Source organism: Carcharhinus amblyrhynchos, chromosome 14, assembly GCF_965287045.1.
Source record: "Carcharhinus amblyrhynchos chromosome 14, sCarAmb.v2.hapA, whole genome shotgun sequence".
NCBI lineage: Eukaryota > Metazoa > Chordata > Chondrichthyes > Carcharhiniformes > Carcharhinidae > Carcharhinus > Carcharhinus amblyrhynchos.
In genome coordinates this window covers 62,747,620-62,771,173 of record NC_137337.1, presented here as the reverse complement: position 1 = coordinate 62,771,173, position 23,554 = coordinate 62,747,620, and the positions used below count along the sequence as shown (strand labels likewise).

The 23,554-nt window shown below is 43.2% G+C and overlaps 1 protein-coding gene across 3 annotated transcripts in view; it reads left to right on the top strand.

Moving 5' to 3' along the window:
• Nucleotides 1-23,554, top strand: part of rad51 (RAD51 recombinase) — a 70,919-nt gene that overhangs the window by 31,617 nt on the left and 15,748 nt on the right. For all 3 annotated transcript variants that reach the window (XM_080202032.1, XM_080202031.1, XM_080202033.1), the window contains exons 5-7: nucleotides 15,223-15,314; nucleotides 15,878-15,972; nucleotides 22,119-22,232. In XM_080202032.1, coding sequence (XP_080058158.1) covers nucleotides 15,223-15,314; nucleotides 15,878-15,972; nucleotides 22,119-22,232 — 301 coding nt within the window. The remainder of the gene's footprint in view (nucleotides 1-15,222; nucleotides 15,315-15,877; nucleotides 15,973-22,118; nucleotides 22,233-23,554) is intronic.

The following is a 23,554-nucleotide window of genomic DNA, read 5'->3' as shown; positions in this document are numbered from 1 at the left end:
CTTGAATCCATCATCAAAGAAGAAATAGCGAGGCACCTAGAAAGGAATGGTTTGATAGAGCAGACGCAGCATGGATTCGTTAAGGGGAAGTCGTGCTTAATGAATTTATTGGATTTCTATGAGGGTGTGATTAGTGCGGTAGACAGAGGGGAACCGGTGGATGTGATGTTTCTAGATTTTCAAAAGGCGTTTGATAAGGTGCCTCGTAAAAGGTTGCTACAGAAGGTTAGGGTGCACGGAGTTGGGGGTAAGGTGTTAGCGTGGATAGAGGATTGGTTGTCTAATAGGAGGCAGAGAGTTGGTATCAATGGGCGCTATTCTGATTGGCGGTTGGTGACTAGTGGAATGCTGCAGGGATCGGTGCTGGGGCCTCAGTTATTTACCATTTATATAGATGATCTGGAGGAGGGGGCTGAGTGTAGGGTGACGAAATTTGCTGATGACACGAAGTGGAAAAGCAAATTGTGCGGAGGGTGTGGAAAGTCTGCAGAGGGATCTGGATAGGCTGAGCAAGTGGGCGAGGACCTGGCAGATGGAGTATAATGTTAGCAAGTGTGAGGTTATCCACTTTGGCAGAAATAATAGTAGGAGGGATTACTATTTAAAGGGCGAAAAGCTGCAGCATGCTACGGTGCAGAGGGACCTGGGGGTCCTTGTCCATGAATCGCAAAAACCCAGTCAGCAGGTGATCAAGAAGGCGAATGGAATGCTGGCTTTAATAGCGAGGGGGATAGAATATAAAAGTAGGGAGGTCTTGCTGCAACTGTACACGGTACTGGTGAGGCCGCAGCTGGTGTACTGTGTGCAGTTTTGGTCGCCGCACTTGAGGAAGGATATATTGGCCTTGGAGGGAGTGCAGAGGAGGTTCACTAGGCTGATACCGGAGATGAGGGGGTTGGACTATGAAGAGAGACTAAATAGACTGGGTCTATACTCGCTGGAGTTTAGAAGGATGAGGGGGGATCTTATAGAGACGTATAAGATAATGAAAGGGATGGATAGGGTAGAGGTCGAGAGATTCTTCCCACTTAGAAAGGATAGCAGGACTATAGGGCACAGCCTCAAGGTTGGGGGGGGGGGCGCTGCAGTTTAGATTGGAGTTGAGGAGGAACTTCTTCACTCAAAGGGTGGTGAATCTCTGGAATTCTCTGCCCGTTGATGTGGTGGAGGCTACCTCGCTAAATATATTTAAGTCACGGGTAGATAGGTTTTTGACAGATAAGGGAATTAAGGGTTATGGGGAGAAAGCAGGAAAGTGGAACTGATCCACTTCAGATCAGCCATGGTCTTATTGAATGGTGGGGCAGGCTCGAAGAGCTAGATGGCCTACTCCTGCTCCTATTTCTTATGTTCTTATGGTAATGTCATTGACTGTCAAGGGCAGGTAGTTAGACACACTTGTGGGAAGTGGTTATTCCTTGGCAGTTGCATGGTGCGGATGTTACTTGCTTGCTGTTTAACAACAAAGCCTGAATGTTGTCCAGTTCTTTTTACATTGGAGAGCAGACTGCTTCATTATCTGAGGAGGTACAAATGGAACTAATTGAAAACTGCAGTCATCAGAGTATAGCCCCACTTCTAACTCATGAAGGAGGAAAGATCAGAGGAACTGCTAAAGCAATGCCCTAGGATAGAGATGATATGCTTCAACAACCACCAACATCTTTCTTTTGTGCTAGATATGGCTGCAGTCAATGAAAAAATAATTTTTTTGAAAATCTAAGTAGACAGTGTCCTTTGGACTTCCTTCACCCACCACCTTGGTAACTTTGAATGTACAATCCAATTCAGAAGATATAACATTTTTATGGAACCGTTTTGGGTGTCTTCAGTAGGCCCTTCTGCAGAAAAGCAATCTTGTATTACATCTCTGATGATTCACTGTCTCGAGCATTTTTCAATAACTGACGTGAAATTAACGAACCAATATTTATCTGGGTCCATCATGTCACTTTTTTTAAAGATGGTGTTCAATACATTGTAGAAGTTCACAATTCTAGCTTTAAAGAGTTGTAGCATATTGTAGTTCAAGTGATACTTTGCAGATCTACCTGGCTCAGTACATCATGTTTTTGCTTAATTTGCAACATAAGCTCCAAGAAATATGGTTTGGAACAACAAATCTTCTTGATAACTTTGGCAGATATTGTATTTGTTAGAAGGCCTTTAATAGCTCCAAAAAAAGCACAAATAAACCAACTTGGCTTCCAAAGGTACCCAGTTTTCATTTATGACTCAACATGTTGACATTCATGAAGGCCAAATCCTTTAATGCCAGAGGCTACTTCATAACTGTGCTTAAGAGTTGCAGGGGAGGAGATGCAGCTGAAAATTATTGGCGGTTTCTGTTATTGCCACCACCACCTCCACCCCCAACTGTAGAACTTGCTCAGGTGAGGCTGGGAATTCCTGCCCGAGGTCAATGGAGATTTCCACTGTTAGACCCCCACCTGTGCTGATTCTGTGGCAGGTGACGTGGTAGAGTTCCGGCCGCTGACAATTATGAACCTTTAGATAATTGCCTTGTAGGTTTCAGGTATAAGACTTCAATTTTCTTGATTGATCCATGTTTGAGGTCAAAAATTATTAGACTAAAAGATGTAGGAGCAGAATTAAGTCACCTGGCCCATCAAGTCTGCCCTGCTATTCAACCATGGCTGTTAAATTTTTCCAACCTGATTCTACCACCTTTTCCCTGTAAACTTTGATCCCGTTATCAATCAAGAATTACCTATCTCTGTCTTAAATACACTCAATGACCTGGTGTCCACAGCCTTCCGTGGCAATGAATTCCACAGATTCACCACCCCCTGGCTGAGGAAATTTCTCATCTCAGTTCTAAAAGCTCATCCCTTTATTCTGAGGCTGTCCCCTGGATCCTAGTCTCACCTACTAATGGAAGCATCTTTCCCATGTCCATTCTATCCAGGCCTTTCAGTATTCTGTAAGTTTCAATGAGATTCTCCCTTATCCTTCTAAACTCCGAACGAGTACAGACCCAGAGTCCTCAAATGCTCCTCGTACGTCAAGCTTTTCATTCCTGGGGTCATTCTCGTGAACCACCTCTGACCCTCTCCAGAGCCAGCACGTCTTTCCTTCGATACGGAGTGCAAAATTGCTCACAGTTGACCAAATGTGGTCTGTCCAGAGCCTTCTAAAGCCTCAGCGGTACATTCCTGTTTCCGTATCCTAGTCTTCTCAGAATAAATGCTAACATTGCATTTGCTTTCTTAACTACCAACTCAACCTACAAGTTAATTTGAAGAGAATCCTGAACTAGAACTTCCAAGTCCCTCTGTGCTTCCGATTTCTGAATTCTCTCCCTATTTAGAACATAGTTTACACCTTTATCCTTACGACCAAAGTGCATAACCTCACACTTTCCCAAACTGTATTCCATTTGCCACTTCTTTGCCCATGCTCCTAACCTGTTCAAGACCTTCTGCAGCCTCCCTACTGCCTCAATACTACCTGTCCCATCATCTATCTTCGTATCTGCAAATTTAACCACAATGCCCTCAGTTCCTTCATCTAGATCATTGATGTATAAAGTGAAAATTTTGACTCCACTGGTGACCAGTTGCCATCTTGAAAAGGACCCTTTTATTCCCACTCTCTCTGCCTTCTGCCAGTCAGCCAATCCTCTTTCCATGCTAGTACCTTGCCTCTAACACCAGGAGCTCTTACTCAGCAGCCTTCTTTGCTGCACCTTGTCAAAGGCCTTCTGTAAATCCGAGCAGATAACATATACTGGCTGTCCTGTGTCTAACACTGCAATGAAGTTACTGTAAAGATCCCCTAGTCATCACACTCTGGCATCTGTTTGGGTACACAGAGGGAGAATTTAGCATGGCTAATACACCTTACCAGCATGTCTTTCGGAATGTGAGAGGAAACTAGAGCACCCGATGGAAACCCAAGCAAACGTGGAGAGAATGTATAAACTCTGCTCAGACAGTGACCCAAACCAGCTATTGAACCCGGGTTCCTGGTGCTGACAGAACAGTGCTGACCACTATGCCATTCACTGCAATACCGTTACATCTGACTCCAGCTTCTCCCTCTCAAACTGCAGGGTGAATTCTATCATATTATGATCACTGCCTCCCAAGGGTTCCTTCACCTTAAGCTCCCTTATCAAGTCTGCCTCATCCAGAATTGCTTGAATATACCAAATCCAGAATTGCTTGTTCCTGAAAGGCTTCCACCACAAACTGCTCCTAAAAGTCATCTCATAGACATTCCAAATTCCTTTTCTTGGGATCCAATCTGATTTTCCCAGCCCACCTGCTCATTGAAGTCTTCCGTGATCAGTGTAACTTTGCCTTTCTTACGCGCCTTTTTTAATCTCCTGGGGTATCTTGTGCCCCACATCCTGACTATCGCCTGGGGACCTGTACATAACACACATCACAGTCTTTTTACCCTTGCACTTCCTCAACTCTACCCACACAGGTTCTACATCTTCTAACCCACATTGTTCCTTGCTATCGACTTAATTTCTTACTAACAAGGCAACATCATCCCCTTTGCCCATTTGCCTGTCTTTTCAATAGGATGTGATTTGATACGATAGGATTCACTCCCAGAAAGGAAAAGATAGTACTCAATTTCGTGTAATTTGAATTTCACCAAAACTAATAGGAAACATTGGTAAGGATGTAACTTCAAAGCCTGTGACCTCAGTATAAATGGGGTGCTGAAAAGGGTGCAAATAAACTGAAATTGGCTGAAGAACTCAGTGTGACCTGACTCCCCAAAGCCTGTCCACCATCGACAAGACATAAATCAGGAGTGTGAGCGAATACTGTCCACTTGCCTAGATGAGTGCAGCTCCAACAATACTCAAACGTCATTACCGTCTAGCACAAGGTGGCCCACACGATTGAAATCTTATCCACCACCTTAAATGTTCACCGATCCACAGTAGCAGCAGTGTGTATCATGTGCAAAATGCACTGCAGCAACTCACTGAGGCTCCTTCAACATCACCTTCCAAACTCATGAACTCTGCCATTGAGAAGGGCAAGGGCAGCACGAGGGAACGTGATCATTTGCAAGCTCCCCTCTGAGTTGCTCAGTATCCTGACTTGGAACAATATCTCTGTCCTTCACTGTAGCTGGGTCGAAATCCTGGAACTCAACCACCTCATCCACCCACTACCACCACCTGCAGCAGTGTATATGTTCCTATATTGCATGGACTGATACCGCCTTCTCAAGTTGTGGGCAATCATTGCTGGCCTAACTGGTGGCACTCGCATCAAGTTAACAAATTTTTAGTCTTAACAGCAGGGAATAAAAACATCCTGGCAGAGAGGAAACAAAGAGTAGGAATAAATGGGTCTTTTTCCAAGTGGCTGACAGTGACTCATCAGGTATCACAGAGATCGGTGCTAGGACCCCAGCTATTCCTAATGTATAGTGATGATTTAGATGAGGGAACTAAGTGTAATATTTCCACATTTTTTGAGATGACGTAAAGCTGGGTGGGAGGATGAGATATGAGGGCAATGCAGATATGCTTCAGTGTGATTTGGACAAATTGAGTGAGTGGACAAATGCACAGCAAATGCAGTATAATGTGGATAAATATGCGTTTATCCACTTTGGTAGCAAAAACAGGAAGGCAACGGCTATAGATTGGATGAGGGGAATGTGCAATAAGATTGCAGTGTCCCTGTACACCAGTCACTGAAAGTAAGCATGCAGGTGCTGCAGGTAGTAAAGACAGCAAATGGTACGTTGAACTTCATAGCGAGAGGATTTAAATACAAGAGCAGAGTGTCTTGCTGCAGTTATACAGAGCTTTGGTGAGACCACACCTGGAATGTGTGTGTAGTTTTGGTCTGCTTATCTGAAGAAGAATGTTCTTGCTATGGTGGGAGAGCAGCAAAGATTTACCAGACTGATTCTTGGATGATAGCATGAGGAGAGATTGGGTCAGTTAGGATTATATTCACTGGCAGGGCTGGGTGGAGAGATGGGACAGTGGGGCGAACAGCCTAAGGATACAGGATAAACCATTTAGGACTGAGATGAGAAGAAATTTCTTTACCTATAGAGTGGTAAGACAGTGGAATTCTCTAACACAGAAACCAAAACATGATGGGGGCAATTCTCCCATTTGGCTGCGTTGCTTTTTGTAATGCATCGGGCCAGGAGAAATCAGCGGCAGTGGATTCGCACTGGGCAACCAGGCTGCTGTGCACCTCCCAGTCTAAGTCTTTTTCACATCAACGGATCCACGCTGAAAATCAGAATAACGGCGATCTGCATTAATTAATATACGTTAGCATGTTATTAGCGGGCCCAAGACTAGAATCTTCACTCCTGCTAGCGTCTCTCTATTCTCTGGCAGGGTTTACAACTGCTTTGTAAGTTGGTGTGGCAGTGTTGAACAGGAATAAGGAGGTAAATGTCATGGAGCTGCAGCCCCCAGAGTGCAGGGAAGGTTGGAGGCAAGACCTGGAAAATTTTTGCTTGGGGTGGGCCAGTTCCTGGAGAGCTGGAACTGCTATCCCCAGGCCCAGGAATGTTTGATGTAGCTTGTATGGGGTGGGGTCCTTTACTGAGTGCAGTTCAGATGGTATGTGGATACAGATGCACTGTGGATACAGATCCACAGATGTGTGTGGGGTACGACGAGGGACTGTACTGAGTGCTGGGTTTTTAGGAAGGGCTGGAGTGGGGGGAGTGCACAATGTGCTGCTTGGGGGCTGAACAATTCAGGCAGGTAGTGCTTCAAGCAGGAGTGCTCGTGTTAACATAGACATTCGTACTGCATGTACTCTGCAGTGAATGGGAACTCATCTTGTGATAATTAGGAGTCTGTCTCTGACCATGCCTGGAAAGGAAAGCTGTACTCGTGGCAATGGCTCATGGCCTTGCCCGATCACCAACCATAAAACCATAAGACATGGGAGCAGAATGAGGCCACTCGGCCCATCGAGTCTGCTCCGCCATTCAATCATGGCTGATATTTTTCTCATCCCCATTCTCCTGCCTTCTCCTCATAACCCCTGACCTCCTTATTAATCAAGGATCTATATATCTCAGTCTTAAAGACACTCAATGACCTGGCCTCCACAGCTTCCTGCGGCAAAGAGTTCCACAGATTCACCACTCTGAAAAAATTCATCCTCATCCCTATTTTAAAGAATCATCCCTTTAGCCTGAGGTTCTGCTCTCTGGTTCCAGTTTTTCCTACTAATGGAAACGTCCTCTCCTGTCCACTCTGTCCAGGCTTCGCAGTATCCTGTAAGTTTCAATTAGATCCCCCCTAAACCTCAATGAGTACAGACCCTAAATCCCCAACCGTTCCTCATACAACAAGTTCGTTACTCCAGGGATCATTCTTGTGAAGTTCCTCTGGACCCTTTCCAAGGCTAGCATATTCTTCCTTAGATATGGGGCCCAAAAGTGCTCACAATGCTCCAAATGGGGCCTTATACAGCCTCAGAAGTACATCCCTGTATGATCTCCTTGCCTGCCGTGTTTACAATGCCAATGGCAGGCAATCTAATCAGGTGATGCATGGCACCACAAATTGTATTGTGTTGTCAGCATCCAATAGTGGGAATACTGGTCTCAGTGAGGGACTGGGGCGGTGCGAATGTTGGTGCAGGCGTTCGTGTAAGGGTTGCAAGCAATGACCTATGTATCAATCTCTCTCTCTCTCTCTCTCTAACTCTCACCATGCATAATGGATTTCGGTCTTCTGGATGTAGAGCTGGCCATCATGGTTGAGGACGAGGAGGAGATGGCTCAGGAGATTGTGTATTTCCTTCTTGCTCTCTCTTCAGTCTTCAAGGCAGGCCAAATAGCCTTTGTCTGTAAATCTAAAAACCTAAACATCCAAAAATCACACTTTGTAACCTCATCAGACCTCTAGCATTGCAAGTCTAATTGTTTGTCTGCATTGTTGACCTTGCAGTATTTGCGATGAATGTGTCAAAACAAAACTTACAGGTACCCTGCATTTATTATTCAGTGATGCATCTTATTTTCTATTCATTTTATTTACTTTAGATTATAGTTAAGCTTAGGCTATTGTGATGTACTGTAATAGACAGTACCTGAAATGCAATCAAGTTTAAGATAAAGTATACTCAGCCTGTATTGACCCTGCACCTGAAACATCTAAAATTATTGAAATAACTATTAAGTCTCATTGTCCAACATCTTCAAAGTTCTATCCTGATCCAGCTCGCCGGCATTGCTTAACCATATCATTACTTATCTTACTGTTCACCTACACGCTTCATTGAATTATCTTACATTGCCATAAATACCTCCAGAGCTTTTGCTAAATCTGACATCGATACATAATCATATAGCCTCCCACTAAAGTTATGTTCAGATTTTCTACTCTGTTTTTATCAGTGCTGAAACTGATGGTACACAGACTCATTGTATACATTTTTCTCTCATTCCCTGTTATTTTCTCACACTTTATTCCCAATTATATGCTTATTTTATTAATACTGCAATTCACGGTGCTCCTGAATTTTCCATATTTATATGTCAAGCTGCAAATATGCTGCCAGAAGAATATCTGTGACAATTTATAAAGAGACATGTTGCAGTGTGCTACTTTTTTAAATATATTATCTCCCTTTCCTTTAGTTCTACAATGCATAACAATCACATAATTGATCTTTTTTAATTTTATCTACCTTTTTTCCTTTTCATCCGTGGCTCTTGGCCTTTCACCTTGCCTTTTCAATTTAAAAGTAGGCACTAGTCTTATTTACTATAGTAATAAGAATATGCTTTAGGACTATGACAGTTATGCTGATGTGTTGCTTTACTGTGTCATTATGTGCCTTGCGGTGTTCTTAATGCATAACCTCAAATTATGACCATCAGTTCTTTACTATTACTGAACAGCTCTCAATACTTTGCAGATTCAAGATGTAGACAGTGTCGACAATTTGATTGTATTGATGGGTTTATGCTCAGAATTTAAGGGGGTATGATTTTTTTAAAAAAACATGCTTAGTTATCTAAAAGTAAAACACCTCAGAGGCTGAAAATCTGAAATTGAAACAAATGCTGGAAAAATTCAGCAGGTCTGGCAGCACCTGTGGAAAGACAAACAGAGTTAACATTTCAAGTCTGTATGACTTTTTTTGCAATGTATTCCTCCATGCTAGATACAGTGAGCCATTCAAATCTCTTTGACTGCTGCAGGACAAGAGAATTATTGGAGCAAAGGGCTGGAAATTTCACTCATTGCTTTTTCACCAAGAGCTAGAAAAAGATACTGGTGTAGAGAGATGAGTCCATGAATGGATTTAGACATGACCATGAGAGCTTACATTTGTGTTGGATGATTGCAGCTAATATAGGGTAATGAGGATGGTAGTAAGGCGTAAGTAGGACTTGTAAGATAAGGTGAGCTGACCTTGAAGGAACGTGTGGTCAGAGGCTGACCAGGAGAGCATGAAAGTAATTGTGCCTGGAGATGACTCTTCCTATTTTCAAGAAAGGAAACAGGGATAGCCCGGGAAATTACTGACCGGTGAGTCTAACCTCAGTGGTTGGTAAGCTGATGGAGAGAATACTGAGGGACAGGATTTATGAACATTTAGAGAAGTTTAGTATGATCAGAAGTAGTCAGCCTGGCTTTGTCAAGGGCAGGTCATGCCTTACGAGCCTAGTTGAGTTCTTTGAAAATGTGACTGAACACATTGACAAAGGAAGAGCGGTGGATGTGGTTTACATGGACTTCAGCAAGGCGTTTGATAAGGTCCCCCATGCAAGACTTCTTGAGAGGGCATGGGATCCAAGGGGCTGTTGCCTTGTGGATCCAGAACTGGCTTGCCTGCAGAAGGCAGAGAGTGGTTGTGGATGGGTCTTTTTCTGCATGGAGGTCGGCCACCAGTGGATTGCCCCAGGGATCTGTTCTAGGACCCTTGCTGTTTGTCATTTTCATAAATGACCTGGATGAGGAAGCGTAGGGATGGGTTGGTAAGTTTGCCGATGACACAAAGGTTGGTGGTGTTGTGGATAGTCTGGAGGGATGTCGGAAGTTGCAGTGAGACATAGATAGGATGCAAGACTGGGTGGAGAAGTGGCAGATGTACTTCAACGCAGATAAATGTGTAATGGTCCATTTTGACAGATCCAATGGGATGAAGGAGTAAAATATCAAGGGTAGGACTCTTAGCAGTGTAGAGGAGCAGAAGGACCTTGGGGTTCGGGTCCATAGGAGTCTTAAATCGACTTTGCAGGTGGAGGATGTGGCCAAGAAGGCGTACTAGCCTTCATTAATCGAGGGATTCAGTTTAGGAGTCGGGAGATAATGCTGCAGCTTTATAAGACCCTTGTCAGACCCCACTTGGAGTACTGTGCGCAGTTCTGGTCGCCTCACTGCAAGAAGGATGTGGAAGCTATTGACAGGGTGCAGAGGAGATTTACATGGATGTTGCCTGGGTTGAGTGGTATGCCTTATGAGGATAGGTTGAGGGAGCTAGGTCTTTTCTCCCTGGAGAGACGAAGGTTGAGAGGCGACCTGACAGGTTTATAAGATGTTGAGAGGTATAAATAGGGTGGATTCTTGGAGGCTATTTCCCAGGGCTGAAATGGTCACCATGAGAGGACACAGGTTTAAGGTGCTGGGGAGCAGGTACTGAGGGGATGTCACGGGTAAGTTTTTCGCTCAGAGGGTGGTGAGTGTGGGATCGGCTGCCGTCGGTGGTGGTGGAGGCGAACTCGTTGGGGTCTTTGAAGAGACTTCTGGATGAGTACGTGGGATTTAATGGGATTGAGGGTTATAGATAGGCCTGGTAGGTAGGGATATGATCGACGCAACTTGTGGGCTGAAGGGCCTGTTTGTGCTGTAGTGTTCTCTGTTCTAGGTATGCACAAATGAGACCAGTGAGGTGAGCTGCGACAGGTTGAAGGGAGACAATGTATGGATGAAAGTAGTCTTTATGATGGAAGGAATGTGGGGTTGGAAACTCAACTGGGGCAAAAGAGGATACCAATGTTTTAAACAGTCTGGTTCAGTCTAGGAGTGAGGCAGTAATTGTAGTTCTGGAGTTTGGTGGCAACGTCAGAATATAAGGTGGCTTTGGCCTTCCTGATATACCTCTGGGGAAGCCAATTCAAGACTGGATGATGTTGGGCAAGCTTCATGAGGTGAGGTGGCACAGTGATGTTGTCACTGGGCTAGTAATCCAGAAACCGAGGGTAATGCTCTGGGGGCCCCAGTTCAAATCCCACCATGCCGGATAGTGAAATTTGAATTCATTAAAAATCTAGAAACAAAAGTCATGTTGCAGCTTTATAGAACCTTAGTTAGGCCGCACTTGGAATATAGTGTTCAATTCTGGTCGTCACACTACCAGAAGGGTGTGGAAGCTTTGGAGAGGGTACAGAAAAGATTTACCAGGATGTTGCCTGGTATGGAGGGCATTAGTTATGAGGAGAGCTTGGAGAAACTTGGTTTGTTATCACTGGAGTGATGGAGGTTGAGGGGAGACCTGAGAGAAGTCTACAAGATTGAGAGACATGGACAGAGTGGATAATCAGAAGCTTATTCCCAGGGTGGAAGAATCAATTACTAGGAGGCATAAGTTCAGGTTGCAAGGGACAAGGTTTAAAGAAGATGTACGAGGCAGATTTTTACACAGAGCAGTGGGTACCTGGAACTCATTGCCGGGGGAGGTAGTGGAAGCGGATACGGTAGTGACTTTTAAGGGGCGTCCTGACAAGTACATGAATAGGATGGGAATAGAGGGATACGGTCCCTGAAAGGGTAGGGGGTTTTAGTTAAGTCGGGCAGCATGGTCGGCGCAGGCTTGGAGGGCTGAAGGGCTATAATTTTCTTTGTTCTTTGGCCGTGAAACCATTGTTGGTTGTCATAAAAACCCAACTGGTTTACTAATGTCCTTTAGGGAAGGAAATATCCTATCCTTACCTGGTCTGGCCTTCATGTGACTCCAGATCCACAGTAATGTTTTTTAAAATGCCTTCTGAAAGGTCCTAGCAAACCACTGAGTTCAAGGGAAGTTAGAGATGGGCAATAAATGTTTGCCTTGCCAGCAACACTCAGATTCCATGAACAAATTTTTTAAAAAGCAGTTTGAAAATATGGGTGTTGTTGAGACGTAAAGCATACCTGTGGAATTGTACCTTGCACCTTTTTGTAATGCTACTTGTAGATATGGAAAATGTGGAGACTGGGAATGAGACACTGGGGCACTTTAGGGTGGAGAACAACCAATCACTGGAAATATCTTGCTGTTTAGGAGGTTTCGTTTGAGGAATGGCACTATAGTATGACTGATATTTGTGGAACTGGTATCTCACATCAGTCAGTGCCTTAAGTAGAGGAGAAATGGTAAAGGTTGATGGAATACAGAGAAAGTAGGAAAGAACTCAAACAGGGAGTTAGAAGGGCGAAAAGAGGTCACGAGATGTTCTTGGTAGACAGGATTAAGCAGAATCCAAAGGCATTTTATTCGTATGTTAGGAACAAAAGAGTTGTTAGAGAAAAATATCGAACCTCTCAGGGACAAAGGAGGGGAATTATGTTTAGAGCCCAAGGGAATAGGGGAGATCCTGAATGAATACTTTGTGTCAGTATTCACAACGGAGAGGGACTTGTTGCCTGGGAGTGTCTCAGAGGGAGTTGTTGACCCGTTGGAGAAAATCTCCATGACAAGGGAGGAAGTGTTAGGTTTTTTAGGGAACATTAAAACTGACAAATCCCTGGGGCCTGATGGCATTTATCCTAGACTGCTCAGGGAGATAAGAGATGAAATTGCTGGGCCTCTGACGGAAATCTTTGTTTCTTCTTTGGACACAGGTGATGTCCCAGAGGATTGGAGGATAGTGAATGAGGTACCATTATTTAAAAAGGGTAGCAGGGATAACCCGCGTAATTACAGGCCAGTGAGCTAGACGTCCATGGTAGGGAAGTTGTTGGAGAGGATTCTTAAGAGATGGGATGTGTGCGCATTTAGAACAGAACAATCTCATTAGTGACAGACAGCATGGTTTTGTAAGAGGGAGGTCGTGCCTCACAAATCTGGTGGAATTTTTTTGAGGACAAACAGTTGACAAAGGAAGGGCTGTGGATGTCATCTATATGGATTTCAGTAAGGTGTTTGACAAAGCAGGTGAAAACGGTTAAGGCTCATGGGATACAAGGACAGGTGGCTAGATGCGTTGAGAACTGGCTTGGCCACAGGAGACAGAGGGTAGCAATGGAATGGTCTTTTTCTAGCTGGAGGTCTGTGACCAGTGGTGTTCCGCAGGGCTCCATACTGGGACCTCTGCTACTTGTGATAAATATAAGTGATTTGGAAGAAGGAGTAACTGGTGTGATCAGCAAGTTTGCGGATGACACAAAGATGGCTGGACTTGCTGATAGCGATGAATAGTGTTGGACAATACAGCATGATATAAATAGGCTCGTAAATTGGGTGGAGAAATGGCAGATGGAATTTAATCCAGATAAATGTGAGGTGATGCATTTTGGAAGAACTAATGTGGGGGGGCAGTTATACAATAAATGGCAGGACCATCAAGAGTATAGAAACACAGAGGGACCTAGGTGTGCAAGTACACAAATCCTTGAAGGTGGCAGCACAGGTGGAGAAGGTGGTGAAGAAGGCATATGGTATGCTTGCCTTTATAGGAAGGGGTATAGAGTATAAAAGCTGGAATCTGATGTTGCAGTAGTATAGAACGTTGGTTAAACCACATTTAGAGTACTGCGTCCAGTTCTGGTCGCCGCACTACCGGAAAGACATGGAGGCCTTAGAGAGAGTGCAGAGGAGGTTTACCAGGATGTTGCCTGGTATGGAGGGTCTTAGCTGTGAGGAGAGATTGGGCAAACTGGGGTTTATTCTCCCTGGAAAGACGGAGAATGAGGGGAGACCTAATAGAGGTGTATAAGATTATGAAGGGTATAGACAAGGTGAACAGTGGGAAGCTTTTTCCTAGGTCAGAGGCGACGATCACGAGGGGTCATGGGCTCAAGGTGAGAGGGGCGAGGTATAACTCAGATGTCAGAAGGACGTTTTTTACACAGAGGGTGGTGGGGGCCTGGAATGCACTGCCAAGTAGGGTGGTGGAGGCAGACACTCTACAGTTGTTTAAGACTTACCTGGATAGTCACATGAGCAGACTGGAAATGGAGGGATACAAAAGAATGTTCTAGTTGAAGATCAAGAGCCTCAGGACGTTACTGGGAATTAATAGATTCCTATCAGTCATCCAACAAATTTTAAGGTTCACCTTGTCACTTACGTTGGAGCTATTGGGGATCTTCCATTAATGTCTGTGTAGCCTGTCGTATGCCTATTGATATCTCCTTTTACATCCACAGGTGATTCGGTCCGCCTTGTTGGCCGACAAGGCGCACACGCAGTGGGTCGTACGAGGGTTGCTCTTGGATGTTGCTTCAAGAGTTGCCTAGTGCTTCACGTCTGTTAGTGTATGCTTAATCTGGACCAATTGACAGGCAACACGTCAACTCAGTGACTGTCACTGTCTGCTGTGCAGTTACAGGGACCCGGGTCGGATCTCCGGCTTGGATCAATGTCTGTGGGAGTTTGCACATCCTCCCCGTGCTTGTGTGGGTTTTCTCCGGGTGCTCCGGTTTCCTCCCACAACCCAAAAACGTGCTTTTTAGGCTGATTGGTGTCAATAAATTGTCCCTGAATTGGATCTCCCTTAATCTGGCATACATATAATTACCTAAATTTCCAACCCCTTTATTGTGGAGTTCCACTAGAGGTAGACAAAAACGTCGACGAGCAACGAAAGACTTGAATAAGGCACTCACTGAGTGTTAAAATGGGCGGCACAGGCTTGTAGGGCCGAAGGGCCTGTTTCCTGTGCTGTTCTTTGTTCTTTTGCAAGAATAACTTGTAGATCTAACACTTCTGGATTTTATTTTCTCTCCATCAGATTTTAGTTTGTTATCTTTCCAATTTGATCTTGGCATACAACAGGTGCAGACTTTAAGATACCTATTAGCAAAAACAAAAGCTATTAATAAATGTTTGCACAATTCTGGATTCTTCAAACTCCATCATAAGCTGGAGAAATGAGTGATCTGTGGAATTCTTTACAATAAGTGGCTTTAAAATGAATCCCATTATTGTTTTAACCAGTATCTAATGTGGTTTTATCATTTCTGGGTTAAGACCTTCTGCCAGAATTGTGTTGTGGTACTATCATTTGTGCTTGGTGTTGCAGGTGGAATTGAGACTGGTTCAATCACTGAGATGTTTGGAGAGTTTCGTACTGGGAAGACCCAGCTCTGTCACACATTGGCAGTGACATGTCAGGTACTTAGTGTAGCAGTATTTTTAAATTCTCTTGATCACGTAAGTTAACTGTATTCCTCAATTATCCTGCTTATTGAGGTCACAACCTCTTTCACTCGCCTCCACCAAGCATTGCTGTTTGATTTTATATATTTCCTTCCTGCTAGTGCCATTCTGAATCTTCATCTCTGCTGTACTTGACTTATTTATCCTCTGGGAGAGTGTTTTTAGTAGACTTGATACTTCCTAAGAGCCCGTTCATAATTTTACCTCTTAGAGGAAAAGAAGTCTCAGTAGGTTAATGGGAAATTGAGAATTTTCATTTTAGAACATTGTACAAATAGGTTGTTTAAAAACAATTGCATAGAGCCTGCCACTGCCTTCCAGAGTAATTATGAAGACACTAGTGTCTTATGAAAATGACACCTGTTCAGTGTGAAATACCATTGCAGTGAAGTAAATTCCTTCAGTGCTTCCCAGTTAAAGATGACTACAAGGATATTGGAATTGTTGATGTTAAAGGAGACAAGATTTTTCTGCTTTGTTGAAAGCTTATTTATTTCTCTTCTTTCGTTGACTCGCAGTTACCTATTGACCGTGGTGGTGGAGAGGGAAAAGCTATGTACATTGATACTGAAGGTACTTTCCGCCCAGAACGGCTTCTTGCTGTTGCTGAAAGGTTTGTATTGCAGTGTAATCAGTCTAATATGTTTTTTGTATCAGATTGGATAGTCTTTCAAAGTTAATAGTTGACAGTTATATTTGTGGGGGTGAGAGGGAGGTGTGGGGAAACTATATTCCCTAATTAATTCATTACTTACAGTCAGCAGTGTGATTTAGACAACTGAGGCACACTTGAACTGAATGAAAAGCAGTGCGCCATCCCAAGACTCTGCACTAATCAAGAGATGGTTTGTTTCGATGGACAGTAATCCATTGTGGTTGTCCTAAGTGTTGAACAGCGGTAAGAATTGGGAGAAATGACCACAATTGTGGTCAAAAATGCATATTTGATGGAAAGATGTATCAAGAGAAATACATTTATGGAGTTGCAATGAGTGGGGGCAAGATAATTGAAAGCCCTGCTTCCAATGGATCAGCAGGGGAGCACTGGAGGCAAGAGTCAGAGGACTAAAGAATATGGGTTGATGGGAATTGCTGAATTAGATTTATGACCAGATTTGTAAGCAAGGACATTGACTTTGAAATCCATATCTTGGAGGACAAAGATCCAGTGAAAGTTGACATGGATACAAGTGATCAATAAATGGAACATTCTGCAGGGCAAGATGTGAATATATATCTTTGTGTGAGTAATAGATTATGATTACTAGAACTCTGTCAGACAGCTTTGAAGATGTCAGTTTTCAGGTATTAGAAGAAGGTTCAGAGTTTCAGCTACAAAGAAGAGAGGCAGTTTTGTTTGTGTGAAAATAATAGATCAGATGAGATATTTGAAATCCAGTTGCATGGAACAGAACTAGGCTGCTTCAAGGTGAGGAAGCAACTGGTGAATTAAAATGCAGGCACCTTAAGGGTGTGGAGTTTTAGTAGCAGGTGCTTAAACTTGATTTGGTTTACCTAATGAATTTCATACAGTTCTGTACAACTTATTTGCAGCTTGGGGCAGGCAGTTTAACAATTCAAGTAGAGAAGTGACACTGATAAAGAGACTTAACCCCATGCCTGTGGGCACATTCTGAGGGGCACATGCAAGTGAAGAGAAGGGAGGAACCCAGATGGAACTTCGGAGCACTCTGGTGGTCACCATATTAAACTAGAAGGAAAAGCCTAGACATTTGGTTGGACAAGTAAATTGGGAACAAAGCAAGACTTATTCTCTGGAGATGGAGTAGGAAGAAGGTGGTGGAAAATGGAGGGCTTGACCATGTAGAATATTATTGAGGTTAAGACAAGCAGCTTCTTTTCGATGAAGATTTTGATGGAATAGCGAAAATGAGATTCAGGAAGGGAATTTGAGAGGAGATATACAATGAACTGATTCTTGGAAATTGGAGAGGGATGGATGGTCAACCGTAACAGTTGAGAAGAATAAAGATATGATTTTGAGTAAGAAGTCTCACAACACCAGGTTAAAGTCCAACAGGTTTATTTGGTAGCACAAGCCACGAGCTTTTGGAGCACTGCCCCTTCATCAGGTGAGTGGGATTTCAGTTCACAAACAAGGCATATAAAGACACAAACTCAATTTACAAAATAATGGTTGGAATGCGAGTCTTTACAGGTAATCAAGTCTTAAAGGTACAGACATTGTGAGTGGAGAGCGGGTTGAGCACAGGTTAAAGAAATGTGTATTGTCTCTAGCCAGGACAGTTAGTGAGATTTTGCAAGCCCAGGAAAGTTGTGGGGGTTACAGATAGTGTGACATGAACCCAAGATCTTGGTTGAGGCTGTCCTTGTGTGTGGAACTTGGCTATCAGTCTCTGCTCAGCGACTCTAGTCATAACTGCCAATCTCCAGATGCAATTTTACAACTCATCCATTTCATCCTGGACCACAATGTCTTCACCTTCAATAACCAGTTCTTCATCCAGACACATGGAGCAGCCATGAGGACCAAATTTGCATCTCAGTATGCCAACTTCTTCATGCAAAGGTTCGAACAAGACCTCTTCACCACACAGGATCTTCAACCTATGCTATACACTAGATACATCGATGATATTTTCTTCCTTTGGACTCATGGTGAACAATCACTGAAACAACTATATGATGACATCAACAAGTTCCATCCCACCATCAGACTCACCATGAACTACTCTCCGGAATCAGTTGCATTCTTGGACACATGCATCTCCATTAAGGACGGTCACTTCAGCACTTCATTGTGCCCCAAGCCCACAGATAACTTCACGATGCTCCACTTCTCCAGCCTTCACCCTAAACATGTTAAAGAAGCCATCCCCTACGGACAAGCCCTCCGTAAACACAGGGTCTGTTCAGATGAGGAGGATCTCAACAGATACCTCCAGACGCTGAAAGATGCCCTCGTAAGAACAGGATATGGTGCTCAACTCATCGATCGACAGTTCCAACACACCACAGCGAAAAATCTCACCGACCTCCTCAGAAGACAAACACAGGACATGGCGGACAGAGTACCCTTGGTCGTCCAGTACTTCCCCAGGGTGGAGAAGCTATGACATCATCTCCGGCACCTTCAACATGTAATTGATGAAGATGAGTATCTTGCCAAGGCCATCCCCACACCCCCACTTCTTGCATTCAAACAACCACACAACCGCAAACAGACCATTGTCCACAGCAAACTACTCAGTCTTCAGGAGAACAGTGACCACGACACCACAACCCTGCCACAGCAACCTCTGCAAGACACGCTGGATCATTGACGTGGATGCCATCATCTCATGTGAGAGCACCATCCACCAGGTACACGGTACACGCTTTTGTGACTTGGCCAACATTGTCTATGTGATAAGCTGCAGGAAAGGATGTCCCAAGACATCGTACATTAGGGAGACCATGCAGACACTATGACAATGGATGAATGAACATCGCTTGACAATCACCAGGTAAGAGTGTTCTCTTCCTGTTGGGAAACACTTCAGCGGTCATGGGCATTCGGCTTCTGATCTTCAGGTAAGTGTTCTCCAAGATAGCCCTCACGACATATGATAACGCAAAGTCGCTGAGCAGACACCGATAGCCAAGTTCCGCACACATGAGGACGGCCTCAGCTGAGATCTTGGGTAAATGTCACACTATCTGTAACTCCCATGACTTGCCTGGGCTTACAAAATCTCACTAACTGTCCTGACTGGAGGCAATACACATCTCTTTAATCTGTGCTTAACCTCTCTCTACTCAGTGTCTGGACCTTTAAGACTTGATTACCTGTAAAGACTCGCATTCCAACCATTATTTTGTAAATTGAGTTCGTGTCTTTATATGCCCTGTTTGTGAACAGAACTCCCGCTCAATGAAGGGGCAGCACTCCAAAAGCTAGTGGCTTGTGCTACCAAATAAACCTGTTGGACTTTAACCTGGTGTTGTGAGACTTCTTACTGTGTTTACCCCAGTCCAATGCAGGCATCTCTACACTATGATTTTGAGGGCAGGATTTGGGATTGGTGTCTCAGCAAATCATTCACTGCCATATTTGAGCAAGGAGAGGAAATCCAGTGATCAAAATTGTGTTGACATGAGTTTGAAGGTGCATTGGGTGTGATAGCTTTGTGGTTATTTTACCGTACACGTAATCCAGAGATTTGGATTTACGATCTGCAGACAAGAGTTCACACCCTACCATGGCAACTGGGGAATTTAAAAATAATTAGTCAAGTAAATCTGGAATAAAAAGCTAACATCAGCAACAGTGACATGAAACTACTGAATTTTTGCAAAAATATTTTGAGTTCACTAATATTCTTTAGGAAAGAAAATCTGCTGCCTTTTGTTATGATCCTGGACCAGAACCACAAGGTGTATTCTGAAGCTAGATTAGATCTCAACAATTTTTTTATTTGGGCATAAATGTGAGCAAACGATGCTTCACTCCAAGAGTAATTCCACTGTCAAATTAGTGTTTTATTTTATCAAAACAAGTTTTATTTATAACAATCTAAGTTTAACTCTAACAAAATGAAGCAGCTTAATGTTAGCAGTTGAGCAATCTTTAAACAACTCTAATTTCTAACTTATCGCTATTTCAGTTCAAATAAGCAACATTCTTCTTACAGACTTAGAACCTTTTAAGTATATTTAGCAATCACAAACATATTTGCTGTAATGAATGTAGACAGCCTTAGAGTTTTCAGAGATATTGAGCTTTCAGAAGCCAGCAAAATTCTCTGAACTTCAACCAGAACAACCAAATTCCAGCTCCTTTCTGCAAAAGCATGTTTGTTTCATCTACAGGTCCAGGACCGCACATAAACCACAACTTCACATGACCCTATCAATAACTCTAATCTGAAAGCCTGGGGAAACTTGGGTGAACAAAAGTTCAATAGATCTACTTAACATAACCACATGCAAGGTTGAAATAAGTAATTATCCTTCTTCCCAGTGTCCGAGCTGTATTCTTTCCAGACATACTGACAACCTGCAGACAAAAGATGAACTTTAAAGCATTCTCTTGAAACATAAAAACACGATATATATACATATCATGTGCATACTTCCATCACACCATATCTGGTCGTGCCTACATGTGATTTCAAACTCTCAGCAATGTGATTGACTCTTGGCTGCCTTCTGAATTGACCTAGCAACATACTCAGTTGGCAAGAAGATGGCATTTTGCAGATAGTTGGGGATGGGCAATAAATGTTGGCTTTGCCATTAATGGTCACATCCTATGAAAAGATGAAAAAAAGCAGGAGGTGGACCTTAAATTAGTGATCAGGGCTGTGGGAAATGCTAGTTTTGAGCTGAGGATTAGGTTTTGTGGTGAAGGAATAGGTGGTGGCCATTTCTGAGGAACATCTGAGATTTTACTTGCTGCACTGTTTTAGCTCTAGTCATGTGGATTAAATTTTGAAGTTTTGCTTGGTGAATTTATTTTTGAAATTGTACTTTATGTAATGCATTTCTGTTCCCTGCTGCTTAGGACAATTCCAGTAAGAGCTTTCAAAATAGGAGAAATGAATAGGTTACCTTGAATTCCCTAACCTCTTCTTGGGCAAGTAAAAGCATCCATATAAATTTTTGTTTAGAGGAGGGGATGCAATGGTAATAAAGAGTTTGGAATCGGAATTCAGTTTTGTTTTTCTTTGAACACAATGTGCTTAAAATCTCCCAACAGAAAAGGTCAGAATATATGAATTAGATAAAGATCTGTTTTTCCCATTTTCTTTGTCATGCCTATGGAGTTTTGATGTATCACGTCATTGATGTATCACGTCATTCATGCATCTCCAATGTTGTTTTGTTGATGATAGAGAGGAGGTTCATTGCTGAGTACTTCAACTGAAAGCTATACACTGCTACACTTTAGTAATCCTCACATCACATGTACCTTTTGATTGCATTCAGGAAATATTGTTGTAACTACTGAGTTTTTGAGCAGTTAGGAGGAGGTGTTGAAATTTCTTGACAGATTTATGGACTGAGGACTTGGCAGCAATACATGTATTATGGCATTGTAGCTGAAAATGTATTTCTCATTCTCTCTTTCTCTCACTTCCATTCCTCCCCCCCAACCCTTGCCACCATGTTCACACTTCAGTCTTCTGCCTGCTGAAATGACCCAGTGAAGTTCAACACATTAACACTTTGTGCTGGACCAATACAAAAGCAGAATACTGTGGACCCTGAAGATCTGAAATAAAAATGAAAATGCTAGATAAACTCCACAGGTTTGACAGCATTTGAGGAAAGAGAAACAGAGTTAGCATTTTAAGTCCTTCTTCAGAGTCTCTCTCCAAAGGTGCTGCCAGATCTGTTGCATCTATCCAGCATTTTATGTTGTTATATACTCTGGAGTACTGCTTTCTTTGTTTACTGCAACTATCAACATTTGCTTTGTCATTTAATCTTTGCTGCAGTCAGATTAATCTCTGACTTACCTGACCATCCCCCCACCTCTTTTGAACAACATAAGATCATTGCTTTTCTACCTCTCTTCAGTTCTGAAGAAGTGTCATATTCATCATTAATTCTGTTTCTCTCTCCACAAGTGCTGCTAGACATGCTGAGTTTTTCTAGCACTTGTTTTTATTTCAAATTTCCATCATCTGCAACAATTTGCTTTTACTCATCAATTCAGTGACTGCATATTTTGACCTGACGTTGCTGTTAATACTTTTTGTGATCATAGGCATCTTTTCTTGTATCTTTTAGATATAACCTTTCAGGAAGCGATGTACTTGACAATGTTGCATATGCTCGAGCTTTCAACACTGACCATCAGACCCAGCTGTTATACCAAGCATCTGCCATGATGACAGAATCCAGGTATCAATTTGTTTAATGAGCACTTGCAGTGAGACTGTTCAAAATCTCATGCCCTACATCAAAGTTCATTAGTTCCACTTGTTTTTGTATCTCAGCAGTAATCTTGACCTATTAATTATTAAGTAGCTGTTGCTCAAGTTCACATGGAAAATCTCATTTTCTACCAGGAAATGTATGGATTATTCACATATTCAGTACATGGATTGGATTTGCATTTAAAGCCTATTCTGCACCTACTGTTTTAGGTTTTTGTTTGGTTCAAAACTTTACTGCTCTTTTCACATGAAAAATACATAAGACTATAAGAAATAGAAACAGAAGTAAGTCATTCGGCCCCTTGAACCTGCTCTGCTATTCAATAAGATCACCGCTGATTCAACATTCCTCATGTCCACTTTTGCCCTTTCCACGTAACCCTTGATTCCCTTACTGATCAAAAATGTATTTCTCTCTCACTTAAATATACGCAAGGACTATGCCTCCACAGCTCTCTGTGGCAAGGAGTTCCAAAGATTCTTAACCCGCAGAAGAATTTTCTCCTCATCTTGGTCTTAAACTGGCACCCCTTTATTCTGAGACTGTCTCTTCTGGTTGTAGACTCTGTCATGAGGGGAAATATCTGTTCTGTAATTATCCTATCAAGCTCCTTAAGAATCTTAAATGTTTCAAAGAGATCACCTCTCATACTTCTAAGTTCCAGTGAGTAGAATCCCAACCTATCTAACCTTTCCTCATAAGACAATCCCTCCATAACAGGGAGCCTCCTGGTGAACCTTCTCTGAGCTGCTATCACGGAAATAATGGGGCGATTCTCCCATCCTGACATGCTATAAAAGCAGCTCAGTGAGCTGGGAAACATGATCGGGTTCCATTTCATGGGCTCCCTCCTGGCCACTACAGCATCCATGCATCTTCAGCAGCTGGATTTGCGGTGTCATCAGCTCCACACCAATTTCTGGCACGGAGCTACATAATTTGTGTAGATACGCATCTCCATCTCTTTTAAATCTCATTAGCAAATCCGGGACAAATCTCTGGGCATGCTAGCCTCTTTCTCCCACCCCGCCAAGAGTGGTTCACTCCGCTGGGGTTTAGTATAGCTCCCTGCTTGCAGGGAATTGGCAGCCAAACTCCGCTGGAGTGAAGGGGGCCATCGAGGGAGGAGGGCTGCCTCCTGGGCATTGCCACCTGGGCAATGTCAGCCTGGGCCTCCTGACATTGCCCAAGAGCAAAGTGCCAATGCCCAGGTGGCATATTGGCACTGGCCTTAAAGAGGAGCAGAACTGCTCACAGTACTCCTGATGTGAATTCATAGGATTTAC